Consider the following 27,360-nt stretch of genomic DNA (forward strand, 5'->3'; position numbering starts at 1 on the left):
TATACCTTCTACATCTCTAAATCAATGCTTTTGCGTAGGAATTTGCATGGCGCGATCAAGATAAGCTGCGCTATCGTTATCCATGGGGAGAAAGCTACATCGACGCCATGCACCGCGTGGAACCGGTTATTGCTGAATTACAGAGATCCAACAACATCTTGGTCGTGTCTCATCAAGCTATTCTGCGCTGCATCATTGGCTTTTTCACAGATAAAAAACCGGAAGAGGTGCCTTACGCTGAGGTGCCACTGCATACCATCATCCGAGTCAGCAGCCAGGGTTACAATTACAAGGTGGACTTCTTCAAGTTACCCATCGAGTGCGTAAACACGACTCGCGTGAAGCCGAATAATTGTAGCGCGGACAGAACCGCGGACGATGCTCTGCTCACAGTCCCAGCACATTTCGACATACCGGATCCTTGGCGAAATCTTGGCAGCGGACCCACTCTCGTACAACAACACTGAGAAACCGCTCGGAGATCCACGATCATGTCGAAAATTCGATGTCTGTTTGTTTGTAAGCCCTGGAGTTTTCAGCAGTGATGTCTTCTTGGAATATTTTTGCTTTTGAATTCAGGCAGGGGATGAAGATTTGAAATATCATGCAAGTATGGATTGAATATATTTTTAGTACGTATATATGTATAAGTAGATCGCTTTAAGGTATCTTTAAGAAATACAGATTCGATGAGACGGAAGATGATGATATCGGAGTCAATTCTAGATAAATAGAATGGATAGATCGCGTGAAAGAAACGACACGTAAAATCAAATAATCGTTATCGAGACTGGATATTTATTTCTGAAATTTTCATTTTCTCATGAATCCCGCGAAACTTAGGTCGTTTCAACTTTGACTTGTTTATCGTCGAGTTCCGTTACCTTCGCGGGATGTACTCCGATTGTCATGTTTTTCCTCGTTGATTCTGTTCCCATTGGCAATAATTTAGTATCCTGCTGCTGGAGCCCTCTATACGTTATGTTTAAGCAGTTTAATTTTAATAATCATATACAAGTCAAATGTTACATTAAGTCTAATATGTCGCAGATGACTATCGCAAGAAATATTTTAATTGTACATCGTAAAATTCAGAAAGACAGGCAATCTTTTAAATTGTAGGAATGCGAAACATGTCTTTCGTATTAAATTCTATTTCAAAATATTGATATAATATATACAACGAACACACGAAAGACAGTTTTTTTAGTATTGTACTATTTATAGGTGATAGAATTTTAGATTTATGTATTTTCGTTTGCCTAGTTCCTAACACAACGATTGTAAGCCTTGAGATTTGTACGATATTAGGATTTTTATTACTGTAAAGTACAATTGAAAGATACTATGTCGTAGCGTTATATAAAGTTTGACTATAAAACGGACCTGATATCATTGTTAACAAGGAAATAACGAATATTGTATTTTTCGAGTGTGTATGAGTGTTCGAACGATAGATGTATATTTCTAGGCACAAAATTAGCGGTATACTGTGCTACGGTCTCATTAAGAAATGTCAAACATTCGAGCAAAGTATTTTTCTCTACGAAGGAAAGCGCGAGAAATAATCAACAGAGGCGATTAAGAAAGAAAAAAAATCGATATCGAATGGTGCCTTCTTCTGTCGATATACTGTTACGTTTCACTTAGAGTTATATTCTATCTCGTGGACCGCATAAATATGCATAATATTTTATTAGGCATCACGTGGAAATCTCCGAGCAATCCATTTATCCAGAACAAGCTCGAGGATTCGCAAAATGTGAATAGAATAAAAAATAAATAAGCCTTACGGAACTAATTTATTCTGAGATGAACTAAGTATGGCAGAGGGCAAATTAATTTTCTATACAAGTATACAAATGGCACAAGTTATCTAGTCCATTCATTGCTGAACATTCTGGCGTTCTTTCTTTTCTCTTTTGCTATGCGGGAATCGACATAAAAAATTATACAGCGTTCTAAATGTTAAGTCGTATTAATACCTTTTAAACTCCTTTGTTTGTTTGTTTTTTAATTGTATATTGTATTTTCGAGCTATCGCGGGGAGACGGGGTCGTTAGAATACGCGTCAACGGGAATCGTAAATTCCCGTTACGATTAGAATAATCAACACCACGAATAGTTCGATCCCCGTATTTCGATTAGGATAATCGGGGTAGTTGTTGCGGTATAACACTGGGAGTCACAGAGTTATAATAATGTATATTTCCAACACTTTATACAATCACACAAAGTAGTAACGCCGTTGATTAAGATACAGATAACGAAAAGAAGGATTATTCTTAGATGAGAGAAGAAGAGCTATAGGAGCTCTAGGCCCTTGAGAGCTGTAGGAGCTGTCGGACTTCTGGATACTGTGAGAGCGGTAGGAGACTCTAGGCCGTGTAGGCCTAACATAACTTCCGCAATTAACATTCAATGACTCGTGTGTATGACTAGAATGATTCAATAGAAACAGGTACAGCTTTGAATAAGTTTGACTAGATAAAAAGTGATTATCAAGTAAACTGCGAACATGCATTTGTGAGAAACTTATGAACGCACGTAATATGCAAAAATATATAAAGTACGCAAAATAGAGTAGTCGTTAGAATATTTAGTAAGGCAAGTTTCTGCTTAGGTTGCATTCCTTCAGCAGTATCCATAAAAATATGAATTTGAATAAATATTCGCAGTTTACTATTCAAGACCCTGATGGAAGCTTAGACAAAGTCTTAACCACAAATCTTAAAAAATCAGCAAAAGTACAAATATTTCATAAAGTTTCACCATTGTTTCAATGTGAAACGACGAGATTCAATAAAATCCCGTCAGTATCCATCTTAAATGCCCGATCTCATCAATTTGGCAGTATAATCTCTTTGTTTACTCGCCAAATGGAGGTCCAAGCTTCTCAGCATTCTGTCTTGAATCTCCTGGTCGTGAGACGAAGTACTTTTCCATAAACCAGTTCTACAATGCGCCATTCTCGGCTCGTTCCTCGAATAAATCCCCAGACGAAAGGCAGAGTAATTCGATTGAGACGACTTCGAGTTTACATCCCATTTCGTTTCGGGAACAACATTCTTCATGAACCCCACTGTAGCTCTGCGACAGGTGTCATAACCCAACAGTTGAATCTTTTTACCGTGAATCGCGTCGAATTGAGGCTTATTTAATTTGCTGTTAGTCACTCGGTTCATGATTGTTTCAACGGAGTCGGGTGTTCCGGGAAGATTCTCGAACACTTTGCGAAGAACTTCATTTGTCAGGTCTTCCTCGCTGCTGGACTCACCTGGCGAAAAGTTCCAGGTGTTAACTTTGTGTCTGGTTGAATTACCTGTAAAAACGTAAAAAGGCAGAACGTGGCACGAAAACTGTTACATATCGATTCCGGTTTGTAAACCAATTTTAAAGAATTATTATTTTCTATGATAGTAACAAAAAATCAAAATCAGTAAAAATATCGATTTCTACGTCCATTATGTTTTGATTCTATACTTTGTACGGTTCTGCCTTCTTTACATTACAAAAACAATATTTAAAAAATTGTTTGCTAATATCATAACTACATCACAAGATATTTGTTTGTTTCATTATTGTAGTATCGGAAAAAAGGACAGGATTAGGATAATTTAGATTTGTAAAATTCTCCTAATACTATTTATTTAAGATAAATAAAAATAACAGAGATTAATTGGACAGAGAACGATAAATGTTCAACTTGAACTAAAACACAAAAGTCTTATTCCACTCAAATCACTCTCGCGTCTCTTTGTCTTTTCTCGTCCCATCGAACACGTGTTCCGAAACCCCCGTGGCCAGAGTCACGCAGGCTCTTTCCACAAAACTATCCACTTGAAAGGACCGTCGACACATTGATGTACTCGACGGCGCCGCGGCTCTCGCCACTTTGTATACGGTTCGGCCGATATCTTAGGCCTTTTGCCCACGATACTACATTATTTTCTTTCACTTGTACTTAATATGAAAATTCTTCTGAATATCACTTTTATAACATGCAGCGAAAAATGATCGGAAACTTCTTCAAAGAATAAAATTCTTTTTACGATGTTTTTCAATACATGAGAGAAAATGGATTGAATCATTATAAATCTAATGCTTTACGTTATAAATTAGCTTGCAAGGAAGCTAAATAGAATATCAAGACAGTTTTCAAAAAACAGATACGAGATACTTGGGTTCCGGAGACGTTTCAAATTTCTGAGGAGCATAGGAAATTAATGATCATGGCAAAGAGGCCTCATAAAGAGACCAGAGAAGATGCTGGAAAAATCGAATAATAAATTTATAAATTAATGTTACCGAGATCGCTGGTATAGTCCGTTGTGTACGTTCCCTCTTTGATCTCTCGTTGCAGTTCCAAGATTCTGGCCAGCGCCAACTGCAGATACTCTCTGGCATTCGGCTCCTGTATAAACACCACATGAGTATACACGCTCTTAAGTACTTAGTTTATATCTTACAATTTGCAGAATCGATAATTCTCTCATAATCGACATTCGCGCCGCACTCATGGAATTTACCTTCATCGGTTTGGCCTTCTTGCTGTCGTTGTTTCCATCTGCCAAGCACGGAGCCTGTATCGTACGAATAGAACACAATTAAAAATTAAACGTGTACACAAAAATCCTTTTTCTCGAACCACTTACCGACGAATATCTTTTCATTCTTACTGAGACACAACAAAACCACGAAACAACTTCACCATCGATCCGCTAACGACCTTTTACGAACGACTTCACGCGATAACACTTTCTTTGTGGCAGAGAATTAACGGTAGTCAAAAATAAATTCCTGATCTCGGTCTTAAGCTTCTGTAGCTTTCCTCTTCCTCCCTGGATCAGAGATATTTCCCCTTCGCGTTAATGGTTCTTTCGTCCATCCAGATTCTTCTCCTTCCCCCGAAAGACGATTCTTTCCTCTTTCCAGAGTACGGTAGTTAAGAATGTAGGAAGACCGTTGACTGGCGTCGATGGGCATCGACTAACCACGTCCAAATCGTAGCAGTCCCTTGTTGCAGTAGAGACTGCTGCGAGGGTGACGGTTTGCCATGGCTTCACCCTCTCTCCGCTCCCCTTTCAAAACACCTAGAAATGTGCCCCTTGCACTGGGCCACCCCTGCAGATGCGAACCATTGTATCGGGAACCCCTGTTTGTTCGACGCGTGCCCTGTGCCCGATAAAAGCGGTTGGCACGCGCCCCTTACTCGAAACTCACAGCGAATACGTTACGGACATCCCGGAACAGCGGCCATAGAATTGCTGTTTGTTACCCGTTTCACCGAAGATTGCGGGGATAAGACTCTAATAAATCTTGCCCCACTGGTTACTATCGATTCTTACGCAAAATGGAAACAAAACTGTACAATGGAATAAAGAATGGTTTATTCGTGGAAGTTAGGTTGAAAGGACGTGGAAGTGCTGTGTTAACTGGACAGGGTTTTGGTTTGTTAATGTTATGGTAATTGGTCGTTGGCATCTGCATCAGATTTTTAAGTCTTTCGTATTACGTATACATCTGTTCATAAGTATTAGGATACTTGATACAACCTGACCTCAATTCTAAGCTGAATTATTTAGAAAATTCTTTATTTTTATGAAACACATATTGATTGCACACTTTTTGCTGCTAGTGCATGTCTGGTATTCGTATCTTACTTGCAGTCAACGCGGAAAGGAGATATTTGAAATTTCTTAGAAAAATACCTTTCTCGATAATTTCCACGTAAAGTTCCAACACGTGGCTTACCGTGCTTCTTTCAGGATTACGCATCGTTATCGATCACAGCATCATTTCATTTCCATTTTGCACGTTGCACAGAAATTTTTCTCGAGTTCTTCCTATTTTTGCCTTCCAAAACCAGCCTTCACCTGTTCCGAGTAAAACACGAGCTCTCGAAACGACAGGAACGTTTATTTTCTTCGTAAGGTCACTACTACACGAGCGTTGTAATAAATTTTTCAAATTCACGGACACTGTCAACACTCTACATGTTAACATGATTTAATCATACCCAATTACTAGTAGGTTGTTCAGAAAGTTTTGTAGTTTTGTTATTATGAACTTCTATCGAATAATGAACAAATACTGTTTTAAGTTGGCTACTAAAGAGAATCGAAGAGAAACATAGAAAACAATTAATTAAATAATAATAAAACAATTTCCTTTTCCCAGTGAGACTAGTAACTAGTATATTTCCCAGTGAATATAGTAACTCGAATAGCTAAGCATTAGGCGATATTTGGCACAGTCCGCGCAATGCTCGGTCATTTTTTCGAACGATCCAGAAAGCCAACTTAACACACAGCACGGTACGTCTAGTGGGAATAACAAACCCGAGTCCAATTTTTATTCACAGAAACACAGAAAGATTATGGTACAAGTCAGTTGGCTACAAGTTATGTCCGGGCATTTATATATTCCAACCTTGCATCGATTCACTTGGAAACGATTCCGTCCTTGCGTGGCCTAATTACAGTTATAATAGGGGTATCGAGAAGACGTCCAGACGTTATCTGAACGACGAGAACATCTATAACTTACGGAAACGCGACGGCCAATAGACGTGCGAGGCTAAATCCTGTTAACAAGGGTACACGTCAAACAGAAATTCTCGATTAACAAGCGAAGGGGGCAAGGTCGTCAGACAGAACACAATTAATGCACACAGTCCCTTTTAACGCCGTCTCTAATTAAATTTCACCACGCGATTCAATAACGTCGGGATCCTCTCTTCTCTTACATGCGTTGTTCAATTTGCCCCGATACAATCCGTCCAAGGACCAGAACTGGTCCTTCTTGATACAGAACTGTGATAACTAATTATATTACACTATTATTACACTATTATTATATATATTACACTATATATTACACTATATATTATATTATATTATATATTACACTATATATATATATATATATTACACTATATATTACACTATTATTTTACATCGAAGACAATTAATGATGTTGAAAATTCTTAAGTTAAAAGCTGAAGGTATACTTTACATCAAAAAAAAAAATTATCACGATTGCACATATAGATTTACAAATATTTATAGTTACAATGAAGAATTTGACACATGTATTCATTATCTCTAGTAATTCAATCATAATTGATCATTAAACATAATTGAAACATTCAACATAGATCTACTCTACTTGGGAATGGTTCTTGATTTTTAACAAAATATTCGCTGTGTTGACATCTAGGGATTGTTTTAAAAAATGAATTACGATCTAGAGTCTTAGGTCGGTCTTGTGTCTTCGGTACTTTTTAACTCGCGAGGAACGGTCGCGTTCAGTTCCTGTGTGTTTCTCCGGGACGTCGAGCTGAAGCTGGTTTCCTTGAATTTCCTTCGCCTAACCATTCGTTTCCTTTGTGAAAATTTCATTCGTCGATTACCATCGCTGCTCGTTCCTGCTTGACAGACGCTTGACTTCCTCTTCTTCAGAAAACAACAAAGATATCTGTTGAATCTGTAAGCAAAACGTTGTTCATCGATCAGTACGAAACTTTATATTCAGATATGAAAAGCTTTCTGTTTGTTTTTCAATTGTTTGTTTGCTTTTTTGAGTTTTCGGTTTACAAACCTGTTTGTTTACAGACGTGTACTCGTTTATACTGCTTTGTTGTTTCTTTGGTCAGTTATGATGTAGAGGTAGTGAAATGAGTATGGATATGTTATCATTTCATGCAACATGTAGTACAGAATGTAATATAATAATTAGAATGCTGATATTTATGCATTTCAAAATATTTAAATAACATGGAAAAAGATAGAAGGGGAGTGGAACAAAATTCTGTTTAGGTTCCATTTTTCTAATCGTGTTCGTAAGAACATAAATTTGCATAAACATTTCCATTCTATATATAGTATTTTAAGGAGAATGTGTGCTTCGACTTGTTATTTCGTTTTACTATGTTTTAGGTTTAATAGCTGACATTTGATAGGTCGCTTATCTTGTCATACTCACCTCACGCGAAATGTTGTGCTGGCAAAATATAGAACCAAAGGATTGACGCAGCTGTTGATGAAGGTCATGACAAAACCAATAATCCTGAAGATATGCCAATATTTATTGTAGTCATTCAGCGTTGATGCGAAAAAGTGAAACCAAATCATAAAGATGTGATACGGCAGGAAGCAGATGAAGAAGATTAGGACGATGGAGATCACCATTTTTCCAACCTGTTGATCACAGAGAACGAAAGATACGTATTAAACTGGGACAACTAACTTGGTACTTGGTCTAATTAGTTAAAATTTAATTATTAGAAACCTAGATTAGAATATTTTTTAGTAAGACAGTAAAAAATCTGAGATAAACAGTTAAATGTAGATTAGGCATTACAGTATTACTTCTTAAATTCTAGAATATACAGAAGATTTTCTCTTCCTCTCTCTTTTCCATCATCTTACGTGTAGAACAGACAAAGATTTGACATGACAACTAGCGCTTGTCAGCAAGTTTTACGATATGTCCGTTTAAAAATATTGTAGTATCGTGGGCAAAAGGCCTAAGATATCGGCTGAACCGTGTACAAAGTGGCGAGAACCGTGGCGCCTTTCAAGTGGATAGTTTTGTGGAAAGAGCCTGCGTGACCCTGGCCACGGGGTTTCGGGACACGTGTTCGATGGGACGAGAAAAGACAAAGAGACGCTAAGGGTAGTGTTAGTTGAGACGCCAGCGAGAACGAATGCAAAAGGAGTGCAGTAAAATTTACATCACAGTCTAAGTAACAATTTATTAGAATTTAAATTTATTTGCAAGTTGACTGCATATATAAGCAGTGTAATTTCATAAAAATATCATACAGGTAGCAATTTCAATTTCTCTGTTCTACACCTTTTCACTGGTATACCTGTATACCAAATATTTGTATACCAAATATAGAACTTTTGTGTCAAAATTAGATTTACTTGAAAATTGTATAATTTCATAATAATATCGATTCACTCTACCTTTCTGCGTGATCGAATTTGCTCCAGCCGCTGCATTGGAGATAATTCGCAGGGCATATTTCTGGTGGATAGTTGAAGATGTCGAACAATTTGAAAATAAAATACTGATATGATGAGTAGAGGAATGATGTAATAAGCCAGGAACTTGAACAGCACCACCCCTCTCCTATAGCTTGCCCCTGCGTTTCAGAACGAGAAATAAATTAATACGACTTCGTGGGTGTGAAATGAAAACACGGAGAAATGTCCAATATTTCAGCGTGTGAGATACTCACCCAATTCCACGGGGAAAGGGTTACAGATGTGGATGCTGGAGTTAGTTGTTATGTCGATGTCCATCACGTCAGAGAAGAGAGCAGCAGGCATCGACAAAACAATCGCCAGCACCCAAATAAGGCAAGCTATTAGTAGCGCCAATGGTACTGCTTTCATCCCGGCTACATGGCGCCGAAGAGGATTTACAACCGCGTAGTACCTACGATGCAACACGAGCATATCTTTCTTTTATTTGTAAATCAATTTTTATTGAAACCTTAACCCTGAAATACTATAGAACGGAGTAATTTATACCCCACTTAAATGTTTCATTTACAGATGGCTGTTGTGCGTGTATTTATTACTGTTGAGAAATGGTTGTTATTTATACGTTCCGAGCTGTCTCGTGCAACAAATGTACCAACTGTAATATTAATATGTTGGCAAGATAGAAATCTTAGATTATATATAGATTTCTGTTTTACAATTTATTTATTATTTTATTTTATTTGCTTTATTACTAAATTTATTACTATTGGACAAGGGTGTTTAACGCCTTCTGTTTTATTAAACGTCACTAACGATACTAATTCAAATATGCAGATAGATCCTGATAATTATTTGACATGGAAGAAATCAAAATTATTTAGCAACGTATCGTTTGTTGGAAATAAGCGTTGTGTTAATAAAATGATATGTAATTTTCAATATAGCGTTAATTGGATTGTTTATAAATGCAGTATTGCAGGGTTAAGATTAAATGATGTCTGATTAAATGAATTCTTCAGTTATACTTTATTTTAACGTTGAACTTTCTTATTAATGTAAATTAATTGATTTTCTTAATAGCGAAAAGGAAATTGGACGTTTGAGATTTCATTTCGATTACTGATTAAAGAGTCGATTGGTCCATTAATGGGGCGGAACTTCACTAAAGTTAGGACGACCAGCCTATCCCTGAGACAACAATTTCCTCAACCGTAACTGGGTTTGACAACTTACCTCTCGGCTGATAACGCGGTCAGAGTGAAAACTGAGACACCGACTGAAATATCCTTGACGCACTCCGATAATTTGCAAACTGTCTGTCCCCACGGCCATGAATCGAATGTGAATATAACAGACGTGAGTGGTACACTCGTTAGGATCACCTGAAATAAACGAAAATTAAAATTAAAAATATACACGTGTATTTTATTGTATTGTATTTCCACGGTCAATTGTACTCGTGTTATTCAATCTACCCTTTATCGAAATTTTATTCGAATATTTTTCTGTACTTTTGCGAAATTTAATTGAATTCTACGAATATATGGGAAACGTTTTAAAATCTGTTTCGTTGAAAACCCTTTATCGAAATTTTATTTGAATATTTTTCTGTAATTTTGCGAAATTTGATTGAATTCTACGAATATATGGGAAACGTTTGAAAATCTGTTTCGTTGAAAACGACGCCTTCGACATTTCGATAGGTGAGAGCGATAAAATAAACAATACTTGATATTATATTTGTACGGCATCGAGCATATAGTAAAATTATTAGGAAAACATTTATCAGGATTCATTGTTATCGAGAAAATTAAAATAAAAATAATCCGCGATTATGATACAGAAAAATCTATTAAAAATATTCGTGATGAATTCACATCCCACGTCCTTTTAACATACTGTGTAACGTTCACTCAATTTGCGAAAAAAAGATTCCCTCATTAACTCGCTAAATTTCGTCTGAAATACGGACGTCTCTGATGAATTTCGAGATAAAAGGGGGATATTAACAGGAACGTTTTGTATTGAATATTATAATAAAAAATGTAGATTAAGCGAATTTTCTGCAATTTCATGCGGGATGTAGAAATTTCGTCGTATGATCGAACACTCAATTATGCTGTTGCACTTTTTTCTCAGTGTTAATCGTGAAATACACATTTTCTTTTTGTTTAAGCATGATCGTTCGAACACTATAATCGAGAAAATATTTATTTATGATTTTCACAGATGATATCGTATGGATCGCATTAATCTTTGATTATTCTCCGTCCGGCTATAAATTGTCCATGGATCAAGATGTATAGCTACATATATCATAAAGTAAGCTCGATATCCACGAAAATAAGCGCGTTTATAATCGAACTCGCTATTGGTCCACGATTACGTGTCCAGAACAACGGAATTTTAACGTCTGATTCAAGGTCTCATATAGCATGTGCTTCTTTTAGAAATTATTTATGAAAATATTTGAATATTTCTAGAGATTTTTATGAACGTATTACGTGTGTGATAGAAAAAATTTTGAAATTTCGTTACTAGACTATTATGATCATATTGATAATATATGTAACAAACTAAAGAACATGTATAGAAGTTACAAGATATTTATTTCAAGCATACAATTCACAGAAATCGCTATATCATATAAAAATATATTGTATTATACAAGAATAATTATACATTTCTAGGAGACTTAAATTCTTCTATATTATATGTGATAATAAAGAGTAATGTCTGCGTATTTGTACGATATAATACATTTTATCAATATAACCACGACAGTCGACAATGACAATAAAACTGTCATAATATATATCCAGACAAATTTTCTACGATGGGCCCTCAGATGCTTTCGTGCGTTATCGTACCTAATTACATTCTACGCGAAATCGATGACGGAGAAAGTACCGGATGTTCTGAACTCGCTCGCGACAGATTTATACGCGCGATCCGACAGTCTGAATAAATTCGATATATTGCCGGGATACAAATGACATGGGGTCCTAGCAACATTTTCCGATTGACGGGAAATCGAAATGTAAAAAAAAGGATCCCGACGAAGGAAGGAAAGATTTTTCTCATCTATATTCGGAATATTCATGGCTTGTTAGTTTTTACCATTCCAGCTTTGTCGCAATTTATTTCCAACTTATTGGACATTCATTTTGATTTATTATATATATTTAGACGCGGAATACAATGGGTAGCAGATGGCTTTTTCAAGATGTATGAATCATAACCACAAGAAGTACAATTAAATATTTATCCCTTCCGTGTTAATAAGCTGATGAATCTTTTGATTGTAGCTTGCAAGAATAATAGTAGATTAGTTTAATTCTATCCAGTTAATTATTCATATAGAAATATGTTTTTACAAAATTTATGCTATGAAATTTTGAATACATTTTATATTTTACGAGAGGAAACTTTCGACACGTCTTGTCCATCTGAACGTTTCTCAAACGTGCACGAAATCTTTTTCCATTTTATTCGACGTCAGAGATCCTTTTTTTTAACGTCGGTCTTAAATGATACATTAGAGATAATATATGCACATATTGTCCTTTCTTACCAAAATATCGCCCAGAGCCAACGAAAACATGTAGACAGTGGATGTATTTCTTGCAGTGGAATCCGCACCCAACGTAATCATCATCATTCCATTTCCAAATACACCCACTATCAGGATTATTAAGAATAATCCTGATACAATGTACGTTTCTGGGCGATGCATGTATGGAACGAAAACACTCTCCTGGACCAAATTCGTCACATTCGAATTCATGGCCATCTGTAAAAGAATAAATCCACGTCTATGCGTTATGTATTTTATTTTCATTTTCAAACGTTGTATAAATAAATAAGTCTCTTTTATATTTATCATTCAAAATATTTTAGTTGGAAATGGAAAGGAATAAGCCTTGCGCTATAGTGTGATTTTTCATTTTCCGATACGCCGTTCCTTTTGTCCCATGCAAAACCCACGCGTCCATATCTGGATGCTCGATAACGAATCGCGGCACAATAAAAACTAATCAGATCGATCGCTTTGCTATATGACCTTTCTACCATTTTAAATTGATATAAACTCAACGACAGCGAGAACTTCGAACGCTGCACGGTACGGCATTTAGATGAGGATTTAGGACAAAAATCAGAATTTGCTGGCCGCGTTCGCACGCTTGCGGGCTACGTTTGCACGTTTGCAGGCCACTTTCTCAGGTTCTACAGTGCGGCGTTTGAATGAGGATTCGGGACAAACATTTTAAAAATATATATAATATGCAGTTTTCCAGAAACTTAATATCAGGGAATTCGATGTGAATAAAAGTCTGTTTACCAAATATCCCTTAGTATTTTCCCTACTTCCTGGTTCCGTTCAAATATTATAATTATTTATTGTTTTTGTCTAGTCCCTTTTCCTAAATTAAAAAAAATAAGATTTTTTGTCAGATATTATAAACATCTAGTAAAGAACAGAGTTTTTATGTAAAAAATTTTGTTGAGACAAGTGTGGTAAAGAATCAGCCTGCGTGACGCTGTTGAGAACTGTTCGACTCGAAAATGCTCGTCGATGCTATTTCGAAACTTCATATTCTGACGAGAAATCAATACAAAAGTAATTAGAATAGAAGCTACTATAATAGAAGCTACAAATTGTTTAGAAAGTCAATTTTCCATGGAAAAAGGTTACTATTGTTGACATGTATAGCAGCAGTCCTCAACTACCTAATGGTGAAATGAACGAATGGTTCAATATAAAAATTTACAGCTGGAAAGATAATTCCAGATTGACTATCATAATGTAAGGGTTTATAATGTAAAGTAGCAGCATTCAAAAGAACAAATAATTCTGAAGGCAAGCTGAATACGTAATTCCAATTTCTAAAAGTTTTTTCAGTTTCGTACCAATATAGACGACTGTTATCGAACAAATTTTTCAGAAGTCGAACAATGAAAGTTGATAGAGTTGGTCAGTTTAATTTCCACGTGAATCGAATGTGTAATAGATGTCCTGATACTAATCGAATACTAACGATATCGCTTTAACGATACTTGAAAAGGAGTTCTAGCTCTTCTAATGAAGTAAAACGCAGATACACACGAATTAATGAAATCTCGTTCTACATCGTTTGATTTCCAAAGGAATTTCTTATCTTCTTAGGAAACAGTGTTTTATACGTAGTAACGATACCATCGATGAACGTATGTGTAAATTTCACGAGCTGAGTCGCGTATCTTGCACGATCGTATTCTTCGAAACTTTATGGCTCCCCATAACGATTCTCCCGTCTGTGAAACTACGTATTGTCTTGCTTCGTTACCGGCGAAGTTAAACTAAAAGTGGTGTCGAAGTGATATTTCACGGAGTTGATAAATAAGAGAAATGGAACGAAATCGACTGCGTTCGAAAGAAATTGCACCATCTGAGTTTAATTTATCCACGTCGCAGAAGCGCTGAAACCTCGTTATTTCACAAACATTTCCAACGATTTCATCACGCTTTCGTGATTTCGTGACTGGTAATATATTCCTTTCGATTCCCTGTTTGTCGAATTTTACGAAGATCTCTGCAGCTTCAGCGCGATGTTCTATGTCCCATGAATCAGACTAGATTTACGCCTGAACTTCGTGAACGAGTTTGAAGCGAATACAACGTGTGACGAGTTTCGTGCCATGCGTTAAAAGAGTCCAACTTAGTTTTCAAACAGTCAGTGAAACGTAAAGCAACCCTGGCCATGGTATAAAAGGATATACAGGGTGTTAAAGCTGTGGACGATATTTATAGGATTTTATATATTACATGTCAAACGTGAAGGTAATGAAAAAACGCTTATATAGAAAAATATTATTCGAGGCTTATTTTTTAATATACATAGTTGGTTAACGAATTATTTTCGAAATAAATATTTATCCAGGATAGTTATTCGAAAATCATTTTAAATTCACCGATAGCTGCATAGATCGATGAATCAGCTGATGAAACTTTCTCTTCATTCTATTCACATCTCGCGTTTCTCATTTTGAGTCAAATAGAAATTAAATATATAACAATGGAAATTCTATCGTCGTTTATTTTCTCAGGAACAAGGGACGTAAAGTTGGAGTAAAATAAAGAGAAAAAGCCGTAATTCATAAATTTTTACCGCAAAATTAAATTGTTTATGAATTGAAAAATAAGCTGTAAATCTTTTTGTGTATGAATATTTTGACCTGTTGAATGATACACTATAAATGTCGCCCACTTTTCCTCATCATCTTGTTACAAGTATCGTGTTAAAGATGTAGTCCTCAAAGTGTTTTTTTAATCGTCTACAATCCCAGATGAAAGGAGAACTATCGTATTACGTTCTCTTAGAGCAATTGAAAAATAACTCTCATACTTGCGATCGAAACATTCAATCTGCTAGTTTCAGACCCGTTAATGGCACCAGTACCATGCCCTCGACATTCGGAATATGGTAGGGTGAAATTGAATTGCGGTTTTGGAATTTCTCGATCGCAAAGAGAAATGATCGTGATAGAAGGAGTATACCTTGTGTCAGACTCTATCAGTTGAAGTAAATTTACGGAAAACAGAATGCCACGGAAATGTGTCAAGTTTGACATAATCCAATCACATAGACTATTAGAAATATTATAATTATTAAAAATGTAACTCCCTCCGATAATGCACTAGTAAAATCATCTTGTTCCGGTATGCAAGCGATACATAATTTTATAAACTATACTATTATCATTATACTATTCTTTGCATAAGTAAAATATACAAAATTTGGCAAATATCGACAGGCATTTAGAAATCGCCCTACTACTATAGCTCGCACACGGAATTAAAAGGATTGTCATTGCATTCATAGTTGCAGTAGTATTTGCAATAATTGATATTAATGACGTTATGCGAATATTATCCGCCTTGTCGCTGAAAGTGATTATTCGAAATTGCTTCGGACTGAAATGCCGTGAATTCGTTGCGACAGAGAGTAACAGGTGTCATGTTGTAAATATAACGCAGCGGGACGCGACTAAATGTAATTTTTTAATAACGACAATCCTGGTCGTACTCGCGACGAGCGAAATGGCGATTGCGATGCGCAGATTTAACGTTGTAAAAATACGTCTGTCATATACATATTCTATGGTGTGCCACGATCAACGGACTGAAACCGATTGCCGATGAAGTATGGCCGAAAAATGGACGATGTATGTATAACTACGTTTCAACGATCTATTCTAATGGGCCACGCAAATTCATTCACGTTCAAATTCGACCAGTCGTGCGAAAAACGCGATTTTATTCTTTTATTCTTAAAGGCGATAATCTGGTTTCATGTATAGAATCAATACACAATAAAAGCAGCTGATATTACGATATTGATTTATCGTTTTCACGAGTGTTGGATTCTCTGTACCTGTTATAGGAAATTTGCCCAGTTTGATATTATACACGGATATACGATACAGAAAAATTAATAAACTAACTCGATAGTATTTCAATCTTATGTGTATTGAATGATAAATTTGTTTTTTAGCCGATCTGGAACGAATACCTGAATCACGCTCTAAAACCAATTATATTCATACTAACATACTCCACTGTAATTCTGTTTTAGAATAGTAAAAACTTTGGTCGAATATGAGAGATGTGCTTATTTTGGAGGTTCTCTGTGTACAAACATTAGAACACTTTCCAGAAACTAATGGACAAATACCTTAGAACGAGCTAGCTTATTTCTTAGAACGAGCTAATCCGAGTGATAACAACGGTATTAAAATATATCGATTAATTTCAAGTATATTCTACGAGTTAAATAATGACGTTGATTCCTGCTCATACAATTGTTACGTTTCTGTTTTTATTCGTTTTAACAAGACAATGGACAATGCGTTGGAATAAATATTTTTATATTTAATATGAAGGGAAGACATTTCTAACGAAAAAAGATGTATAATTTCAAATAAGATAATCGTATCGACGCAACGTGTATGTATAATGGTAATAACTATATTAAGATAAACCACAAATGAAATATCTTCAAGAGTGTTCTTACGCACCAGCGTATGGGAACATTTTAATCAATAATATACATATGTATGTAGAAACCAATACCTATATAGAAGTTCCAATACATTCATAGCGTTCTGTACTGCAGATGATATTGCAATGGAAACCGAATGGTGGCCCATTAATTTCGGGATAACCAGAAATTGGTATTCGGAAAGTCCAAGCTATGGTTTAGGTTCCATTAATTATTTACTAGTCGGAACTTGTGAGTTTGAAGCGTGCTCTTTTAGAAAAAAGTTCCTGATGTATTGTCGATGTCGTGTTTACGGATGAACTAGCATTAAGTATCGATAGATGAACATACTATTTCCACGTTTGCGATGCGGAGATATTCCACAGCTTGTGTAACTTTAATTAATGTCTCAGCTTCGATTAAACTTTAAAGCGTTTTGAATGGAATATTCACGCAAGTTCGCAAATGTTGTGTCGAATTATAATGATTTGTAGAACCACGCACAGTGTCGCGAGACGTCGTCCTAACGAAGAAGATGAACGATACATCGCCGCGTCGAAGGAAATGGGGGACTGTTAAGAGGTAACCATTACAGGGAAGATCCGATCCGAAATTCACTTTACGTATATTTATCGACCATATTCTCTGTTATATTCTTTTATGAGCTATGGGATCGTTTAACTTCTCCCTAACGATCGTCCCTGTGTCACAGAAATTGCATCGGTGGATCGTTTCCTTGGTGTGTAAAAGCTGAAAATTTTCTGATATGAAAGAGATATTCTCAATACACGTTCGTAATACGTTGGTAATAGGCTCGTAGATAAAATACTACGATACATTCAAGCTATTTGAGGCGAGTAAATGCACGATACACTATAGAAACATAATGGCGCTGGTTTCGTAGTTTTTCAAGGCAGGCTGTTTTCTTTGGTCTATAATTTATGGAATGTTCGCGCGAAGCTTCACAAAGCGGGACTCTAAGGCAAAGTTCGCGTGGCTAAAGGGTTTTCTAAAATGTAAATACCGCTTCCTGGAAGTAGAAGAACATGCGAAACCACTTAGTACACGAGGTAATCTTTTGGGTATAAATTATTAATCCTTAAATGCATAGTGTCATCATTTGATAATACAACTTTTTTCTTAACATAGCAAACATATGCGAGGCATTGTGAACAGAGATAGACTAAAATATATTTCTTCTGAATGTAAGTTTATGAATAAAATTATTATACTACGCATAGTTCGATCCAAGTAACATAAAAATACTGTCAAATTAGTTTATTTCATTTGTACGTTTGATCATCCTATTGTCTTCGTCTCTTGTTACAGTCAAATGTTTTAAAAATTGTGTTATGCAATCAACGAGATAAATAACTGACTATATCTTCGCGATAATCGACCTGCAATTTGCTTATACCTTTCAGACACGTTATAGCCATCTTTGATAACAAAGTACTTTCCCAAGTAAAAAATTAAAAAAAATAAATGGCGTGAATTCAATAATTTTTCTATGATTTTGTGGTTTGATTATATCTAAGGAGAAGAATCAGGGTTTGACAAATCTATTGCGACCATTTCTCTAACTCTTTAGCTACAGAAGTGTTCCACTTCGCATTCTTCCTTCTGGTAACGCGAAAACTCATCACGACGGATATCTTGAGGTACGAAGTTAACGAGAAACTTTATCCACTTTGTGACAATCTCCAGAATATAACTTTTTCAATTAGGTACAGAATTTGAACTTTCAAATCGAAATTTCCGTTCATTAGTTCGTGTACAAATGAACCGAACGGAAAGGAACAAGTGCCGTGCTGATGTTGAAGTTCAGCGTCCTACGAAAGTAATTCGTGAAAGTTGCGAACTGCCGAAGAAGTCGAAAAAGTTCTTAAAGGTTCGTGGATAATCTTAATTTAGTTCTAAAGCGCAAAAAACATTTGGATGCGATTAAAATTTCCGCGTGAATATAAAGGGTGATCGTTAGGAATTGATTTCTGCACGATGTCATAACGAAATTGAGAGAACATATAGAACCAAACCGAGCAAATACACCATTGAAATTGGCAAGCACCTGTCGCGTCGATATCGCGACACGCTTTTATAGGCTTTCCCCTTTCATTAGCTTCCCAAATTGCAATATTCGCGAGATTGGAATCAAATTAGTGTAGTATCGGAAAAAAAGGATAAGATTAGGATAATTTAGATTTGTAAAATTCTCCTAATACTATTTATTAAGATAAATGAAAATAACAGAGATTAATTGGACAGAGAACGATAAATGTTCAACTTGAACTAAAACACAAAAGTCTTATTCCGCTCAAATCACTCTCGCAACTCTATAACTCTAACAACTCGATCTCTCTACAACGCTAGCAACTCTACAACTCTCGTCTTCGGCATCTGCACTCGCACGCTCTCGCTTCTCAACTCATACTGTACGCCTTTTGCATTCGTTCTCGCTGGCGTCTCAACTAACTCTACCCTTAGCGTCTCTTTGTCTTTTCTCGTCCCATCGAACACGTGTCCCGAAACCCCGTGGCCAGGGTCACGCAGGCTCTTTCCACAAAACTGTCCACTCGAAAGGACAGACGACACATTGATGTATTCGACGGCGCCACGGCTCTCGCCACTTTGTATACGGTTCGGCCGATATCTTGGGCCTTTTGCCCACGATACTACATTAGAATTATATCTTCGACGATTATTAGAACGAGCGAAAATTTCTACGGATAGTGATCACAGAATTTGTCAATCAGCTGATAAACGTATTGAGCTAACATGATTTGCAACGGAAACCTTCCGTTTCCATATCAATTTCAAATCTATTTGGCTATGATCGCGCATCCCTCGATTGCCGCATTTTTATGGAAAACTCTGCTTCTCAAATGTACACAGGCGGGTCGAACGATGAACGGACTGTTCCATTATTCTTTCTAATAAAAAATTATTATTTTACTTTTGGAATGGACCATCGAATTCATTTATGAATAAAATTTGTGACCATGATTCTTTGTACACTTTAGAAAATTGTATGTTGACTTCCAACGTATTAAGTAGCACTCAAGTTTTGTTAATAGAATGTTCTCCTCTCGTGTCGTATTCTGGAAGGTGGTTTCATCCCTTGAACTCCAGTTATCGCGACTAACAAGGATGTGCAATTATAAATGTGACTGTTCTTCAAGCCCACAAAGTGCACCCTCGAGTTTCATCCAAGTTTTGTTATTGGGATCGAATGCAAATTTCGAATCTGTCAGATTTTTCTCTGTAAATCAGCTAAAATGTCCGAAGCTATTCTCTCTAGTAACTTGTAATAACTAACCCTTACTCGAATCTCTGCCCTGGGCAATGTTCACTCCATCGATCAGCAACTTCAGTTACCGCTCATCCTCACTAAAATCTTTCCATGGCTCAATGCCTCGTGGGTGCACTTCCAGCTCCAACTGTTTTCTTGGACAGTGTCCACTAGCTACATCGATGACGGAGAATAATCTGTCTCTCTAATCAGTCTCTCTGTAGACGCTGCCGTGTAAACTTGCAATTATTTCCTTGACAAATCACCTTCTGTGAACGACGTCCATTTCCTGGTTATTTAGTGGTTACTTTCACCAAAATTGTCGACCACTTGATCACTGCGAAACTTTCCGGGGGATTCTTAGTAGTTTCACCTACTTTCACAGACAGTGTCTATCCAAGATTGGTAAAATAAACAGACTATCGGGACCTTCTTTGGAAAGTAGAACGATTTTCGCTATCAGAGATGCAGATTCTATCAAGCAAAAGGGAGACACTCCGGAGAAAAGAAATTGACGCTAAAACATAGTTTCGCAATCTAAACGAAGAATGTCGAAAAAGGAATATGCTGGGACTAAAAAAATGTTAAAGGCATTAAGAGAAGTTCTAATAAAATACCAAAAAAAAAAAAAAAAAAAAAAAAATAACAAACAAAGCAATAAAAAACAAAACTGACACGAAATTCGAAGAATAAGAATAGATCAAGAATATCACCGAATAAAATACGAAAAAAAAGGTAGAAGAAAAGACTGGATGAGAGCACTAAACTGAAGTTTTACTGATAAAGAAACAGGAACACCAAAGAGAGTAGTTCAATCAATAAAAAATAGCCTAACGATGCTAAAGATCAGTAATAAAAAAAGGTATACGAAGGGAGAGACGGAATTGCAGCACGTCTGTACTACCATTCGCGGTATAATAGCCCTGATATAGCGAAAACTTTTTACCTTGTTTTCAATTTAATCAAATTTTCAATCCCACTGAAAATTTTTAATTTCAGTTCATCCCTTAACTCGCACTACTTCGAGATTTTCTCGTTGATGGCTGTATACAGTCAAAAGCGGGGAAAAGCTAACCATTGGCAAAGGTTTATTTTTCGACAGAAAAAATCTCGTTGAGACAATTCTTTTTAATCATTGCAACGCCGAGATTTCCAACGTCATTTTCTGGTAATAAATCCAGCTGATATCAACTACTGGAATCACCGACGTGCACTAACACGTTCGTGATATTCATTTCAAAATAACGCGCGTGTGTTTTATTTTCCCTGAGCATATCATACTTTTTCATAACATCGTCGAACATTCGTCTGTTTACCGACGGAAGCAGGAAAACGAGGAAAAAATACGTAGACGAAAAGAAAAAATCTGTTTTAATAATGAACGACCTATATCTTTATTTGTTGTTGAATAAAAATTAACGCTGCTGTAAACACGGTTATCATGAGATCTACAACTTCACGATCTTATTAAATATACTTCTTTTACGATATAATCGCAAAAACATTTACCGGGATTATGTATTATAATGAATATTGTGTAAATAAGGAAATTGAAATGTATCGAACACAAATTAAAGATATTGAAATATAAGAGTCATGTACCGTAATGAATATTTTATTTAAATACGTTCAAATGTATCAAACAGAAATTAAAAATGCCGGAGGATAAGAATTATTTATTACGAGTATTTCATTTTACAAAATTGAAGCGTTTCAAACAATAATTAAATATGGGTGGAGAAGAAACATTTATAAGAGTTAGGTTTGGGTTAGATTTCTCTTACTTATCTCCCTGTCTGTCTGTCTCTCCCTCTCTTTTACTTGGGTTTATCTTAGGGGTGCTTTAATTTGTCAATACAGAACCTTCCTTCTACATCTATCTTCTTCCCAATTAGTAATTTCATATTTCAGGTAAATAATTTCACGTCCGCGAAAGAATAGAGTTACTAAACTAACGAATTACATTACTGTCTCGGCAAAGGCGTTAAATTCTGTCGATTCATCGTCTACGAGGTACAAGCGGCTGAATGACAGCTACTTTATCGAGGGAATTGCGTTATAATGTTGTCGGCAACCGGCAAAGAGCTTTAATCCATTGATTGTCATTCGAGTAACTGAATTCGGAAACAAGCTCGTGGTAATTAAAAAGAATGTATCGCTAATGTATTTAAGATTCGATAAAAAAGAAATTTCATTTATCCTCGCCGATAAGGATAAAGGTAAATATCAAAGAGGGAACGCGTTTCAGACGACAAACTCGATTTTGATCGACTGGTCATTGAAATTTCCTGTCACGTTCTTGTTACTAGAATTGACGTTTCGCCGTTTTAGTGCTTTCGTCCTATTATTTTCTGTTACTAACTAGATCTTCTGGAAATGGCAATTATTGATATGAAAAGCGACCAGTTGACCGTCGTATTTGATTTTCTCATTAACGAGGTATTTATCGATCATGTAACAAATATCTCTTAGCCATATCGCTTTGACACAGCTGCTGATCTGTCCTTTGCACCGTGTGTAGGATTTAGTGCAATTAGCATAGTGCTTTATACGTCTCTATATAGGATCGATTTGCATTTCGTGGTACGATACCACCAGAAACGCATGTTTCGTACGTACAATTATTTTGAATTATCTTTATCAACGACAGGAAACAATCTACACATTTTGAAATTTCGTTGAAACCACAATGAAACACATTTACACCGATTGTATCGGTGAAATGTTAAAAGAATTTGTAAATGTACGTAGAAGTTTGAAAATATTTATTGCAAGCATACGCTTCATAAACATGCTCGAAGTATACGATTAGTTATCGAATCATGATAATAGTGTTTCATTACATCTCATTACCTCATTAATTAATTACTCAACAAGTTTCGTATAACATACGATAAAAGACTTTCTCCCCTATCTACGAAGAGAATTTCTCGATGAGCCTCTACTACGTAATGCTCGTTCTTTTGGATGGCGCGACTGGTCCACAGAAAAATTATACGGTTCCGTTGGAAACCGACGAAAGCAGCTGACGCGCCAGGCAGAGAGCAGAGGGAATGAAATATCACGGAGATGAACCTTGATTCTTCTGCTTAGTGGAAAGGTTATCGATCGAGAGCAGGATCAGAGGTCTTCGTCTCACGATTAATTACTCCACGAAAATATGTCAAAAGGAAAGGCGGGTCTTTAGAAGTTGGTCAAAAGTCAGGGCAATCGTATAGAAAGTATTGAATTATTATTTCCTTTGAAACGTATGTAAAAATATGTAGAGATAAAATGTTATGATAAAAATCTTATTAATTTTACTATTAAATTTGTTTTTATTTAATTTCAATATTCGATTTAGATTTTACGGGTGTTTCAGGGCGTATTATTAATTTCACAACTTGTTTAATTTTCTTACGCTAATTAATATCGATTAAATGTCCGTCTTTCTCGCCCTTTCGTAATTGTAATTTTAATCTAGATTCGCGATAAGTTGTTTTCGACGAGGTAAATTCGCGAAATTGTTTTCTTTGAAACTCCATAGTTATCCTCAGTGTTGACCCAATATTAATCTTATTCGCTTCGTGCCACGGTAATTAGCCTTCGCGTCTGGTTGCTCGTTTTGAGGATCGGGACACAGTTTCTCATTTTTAACGGGCACTTTGCGCGGTCAATTCACGCGCGCCATTTCTCCTAGACGTGACCGATTCTTCACCAGACTTCTACTTCCATCTTTCTGGTGCCATCATGGCCAATGTGTTTCTTATTCTTCTCCAAAGACTTTCCACGTCGTCGTCATGAATTCCACGTTCGATCGATACTCGAGATCTCACGCTATTTTTCTTCCGTGCACCTATCCAAATATCAGACACCTGACCACCATTCGAAGAAACATGAACATCTCCATTCTGCGATTTCGATGCGAAATTTCAGTCAGTCAGAGCAATTTCGCTGGCCAGAAACACAAAACCAATTTGTTTAAATTTCCCACATTGTTTATTAGAAAATTAAACCACCTATTGCTTAATGTTCGTATCGGATATCAGTTGCCTGCATTATGCAACCAGTTTAACGTTACAATGCGCTTGTTAGTTCACGTTTGTAACAACTGTGGTCACATTTGCATACGATACGAGATTCCTCCCGGAAACTCTGGTTTTGGATCATTAAAGTTAACTCGATACATACACAGCAGATAGAATGTTCCTTTGCCTTCAAACGAAATCAGACTTTCAATTCGTTTCATATAACAGTTTGTTGCGATATGAAGCTCTTTGCTTTCGTCGAAACGGAAGTAGATGAGATACGTTCAAGTCAGACACGTACGCTTAATGAAGTTTAATTGAATTACGGTATTGTCGTACATACTTAACACATCTTTGACCGGTCACGAGTTAACTCGTGTTTTCATGGCCAAATTGTGCACCATTACACGCAGATGATTGTTACACTGTTTATCATACGAAAAAGAAATATTAAAAGTTGAAATAAAAATATATAAAATTTATTAAAGTTTATTTATATTGTTTTACTTTCACATCCAATTACGAAATAATAACCGATGACATGTGTTAAATTTTATTTATTATATATCCTTGCAGTGCAATAGATTATTTACCTAATTATTGTAATTACACGTCTACTCTTTTGTGTAAACAAGCCGTATTTTCTAGTCGCTTATTCATTAGATCGATTAATCCCACAAAACAAAAAATAGACAAAACTGATGAAATTATGTAAAATAAGCGTCGATCAAAAAGTGCTTCGGCACTAAAATCTCAATAATTTCGAAAACTCCAGCTAACCATTGCGGCCTAATTCAACGATGTTTCAGCGATACCTATTTCCACTATCTGTTCGTTTATTTCTGTCCGAAATTGTAGTCGGTCGAAGAATATGGAACATTTGATAGAACTCAACTTATGGTCAAGAGCTACCAGGCTACGGACTGGTGCTTTAATTCTCAAATACAAGAAAAGGGATGGAATAATTCATAAGGGGGTTGCCGTTTCCTCAGCGTTTTGTGCGTCCGGAGCTTCCACGCGGAATAGCTCCTTTTCAAGCGGATTATTCCACAAGCTACCAAGCTAATGCAGCTTCCAAGCAGCTCGTACCTTCGTCTAGCAGTTCCTGGTACGCCTGGCCTGTAATCCGTCACTTGGGAAATATTGATCCGCCATCGAACATAAAAGGGACAAAAAGAAAAACGTGGAGAGAAGATCACAGATTTTCCTGCGGCGCGACGAAGAGATCCAAGTTGTCTTCCGCTAGACTCAACCAACCAATTTCTGCTGGCTCGACGAACGTGATTAAGGAAAATTAATTATCTCTGGTCGACCATATGAAACATTTGTTTATCCTCGTCGAGTTAAGCTTTCGTGGACTTTGATAATTAATTAGCGACATCCTCGAAGACATTACAGTCGATTAATCGGGATAATTGAGTAACCCGGCTTTCCTCGTATCATTATCTACCATTTTGGAATCCTTTCTATTCCACACAACTGGTATCTGCCTCAGCTCTACTTCAATTTCCTTGCTCTCGTCTCGACTTATCGTCCCGAATTTCCGTCTACGCTTGCCAATTTCCGTGTGTCTTCTGATTCAAGATGATCTTACGATCCTTTGCTTCGTATTAATTAAATTGGCCACGATAAGCGGGACAGCGTACGTGATATAAAGTTTTCATAAGTATTTTGACATTTTCAATAGGAAACTTGTATGTCCATATTGTACGCGCTACATGAAACATTTTGAAATTTCATTTCATTAGCACTGTAACATGACATGATTATTTTTCTTCTTTTTTGACAATTTGGAAGGATTAATTTAATAGACCAAGTGTAAAAAGATTTCGAAGAAATTGCAATTAGTCGAAAGAAGAAGAAAATAGCAAAGATCTTTCGATGTCTGTTACTTGATTCCATTGATCAACCAATTTCGATAAAATGTTCAACATATCTGTAACTGAACAACGTCATCATCCTCCTACGTACATGAACTATGAACTTTCGCGCATTTAGAGGAAATTTAAAAATGCAAAATTGCGCAAAATATACATACATATATATGTAAACTCCCTAGAGTTCAGGTAGGATAGGGATTCTTTTCGTTTTACGGGTAGCACGACAGGCTGTGTTTCATGGACAGAACGATCTTCCTTTGTTTTACGGACGGCCATTTGAAGAAACACGTTCTTCCCAAACGAACGGACAGAGAGTTACATTAGAGACAGATAAGGTTACAGAATAGTTATTTAAGATTTTAAAGACTGAAGGAGAAATATTGGTAGCTAAGGACGTTGAAAATCGATTCTCGATTTTCAGGTAAACATTGTATCAAAGACTTGTTATTTCCCATGTAGATAATTATCGTTATTTATTGTTATAGACGCATATTAATTGTTTATTTTTGTATTTTTAATTACTTCATAATAAAAAAACTCGATTTTCAGACTTTAGAATCGATCCCTGAATTATCCAATTATTGAACCTTATAAATCGACTTTCCCTACGCCATGTTGCTGAAAGTTAACCTACGCGTCGTCATGAACGAGAACGCGAAACAGTAGAAGATAGAGAAGATATAGAATCTATCAGAAGACCAGAAGACGAAATATGCTGTATTTTCCCCCCGGAATATCAAGAAGAAAAGTACCATCAATAATTATTCAGTTTACCAATAGTGAAGAAGGTCGCAAACAGTCTAACCAAGGTAGGCCAATGTAGAAATATTAAACTCACAATAGATGACGAGACAGCAACATTGTATATCAATACGGATTCAAGCTTCGCAATTCGAGACATTGTCTTAGAGGAACCAGAAATAACTCGCACAAGAAAAACAAAGACGGAAATTGACATGGTAAAACTTCTAGAGACTCTCCGAAAATGAGATAAGAGGGAAATAGAGGAAATAAACTTCAATATAGAACAATTTGAAGGAACTCGAAAAGCCACAGACTGGATATCGGAGCATGAAGAGGAATGCAAAAGATACAAAATAAAAGGTAATGAGGAAAAAGTCAAAGGTTTAAGAAAGTATCTAGGAAAAACAGCAGAAAGAAAGC

At 36.3% G+C, this 27,360-nt stretch overlaps 2 protein-coding genes across 3 annotated transcripts in view; one reads left to right on the top strand and one right to left on the bottom strand.

The window, feature by feature from the left end:
• The window catches only part of LOC126922637 (immediate early response 3-interacting protein 1-like), an 85,072-nt gene that overhangs the window by 14,494 nt on the left and 43,218 nt on the right, over positions 1–27,360 (bottom strand). The gene's annotated exons all lie outside the window — the stretch shown is intronic.
• Positions 1–27,360, top strand: part of LOC126922554 (6-phosphofructo-2-kinase/fructose-2,6-bisphosphatase-like) — a 114,566-nt gene that overhangs the window by 11,415 nt on the left and 75,791 nt on the right. The window contains exon 6 of one of the 2 annotated variants that reach the window (XM_050735250.1): positions 39–242. The exons of the other annotated variant lie outside the window; for it this stretch is intronic. Within the exon in view, the coding sequence (XP_050591207.1) occupies positions 39–242 (204 nt within the window). The remainder of the gene's footprint in view (positions 1–38; positions 243–27,360) is intronic. 2 annotated transcript variants of the gene reach the window in all.

This window comes from Bombus affinis, chromosome 12, assembly GCF_024516045.1.
Source record: "Bombus affinis isolate iyBomAffi1 chromosome 12, iyBomAffi1.2, whole genome shotgun sequence".
NCBI classification, from domain to species: domain Eukaryota; kingdom Metazoa; phylum Arthropoda; class Insecta; order Hymenoptera; family Apidae; genus Bombus; species Bombus affinis.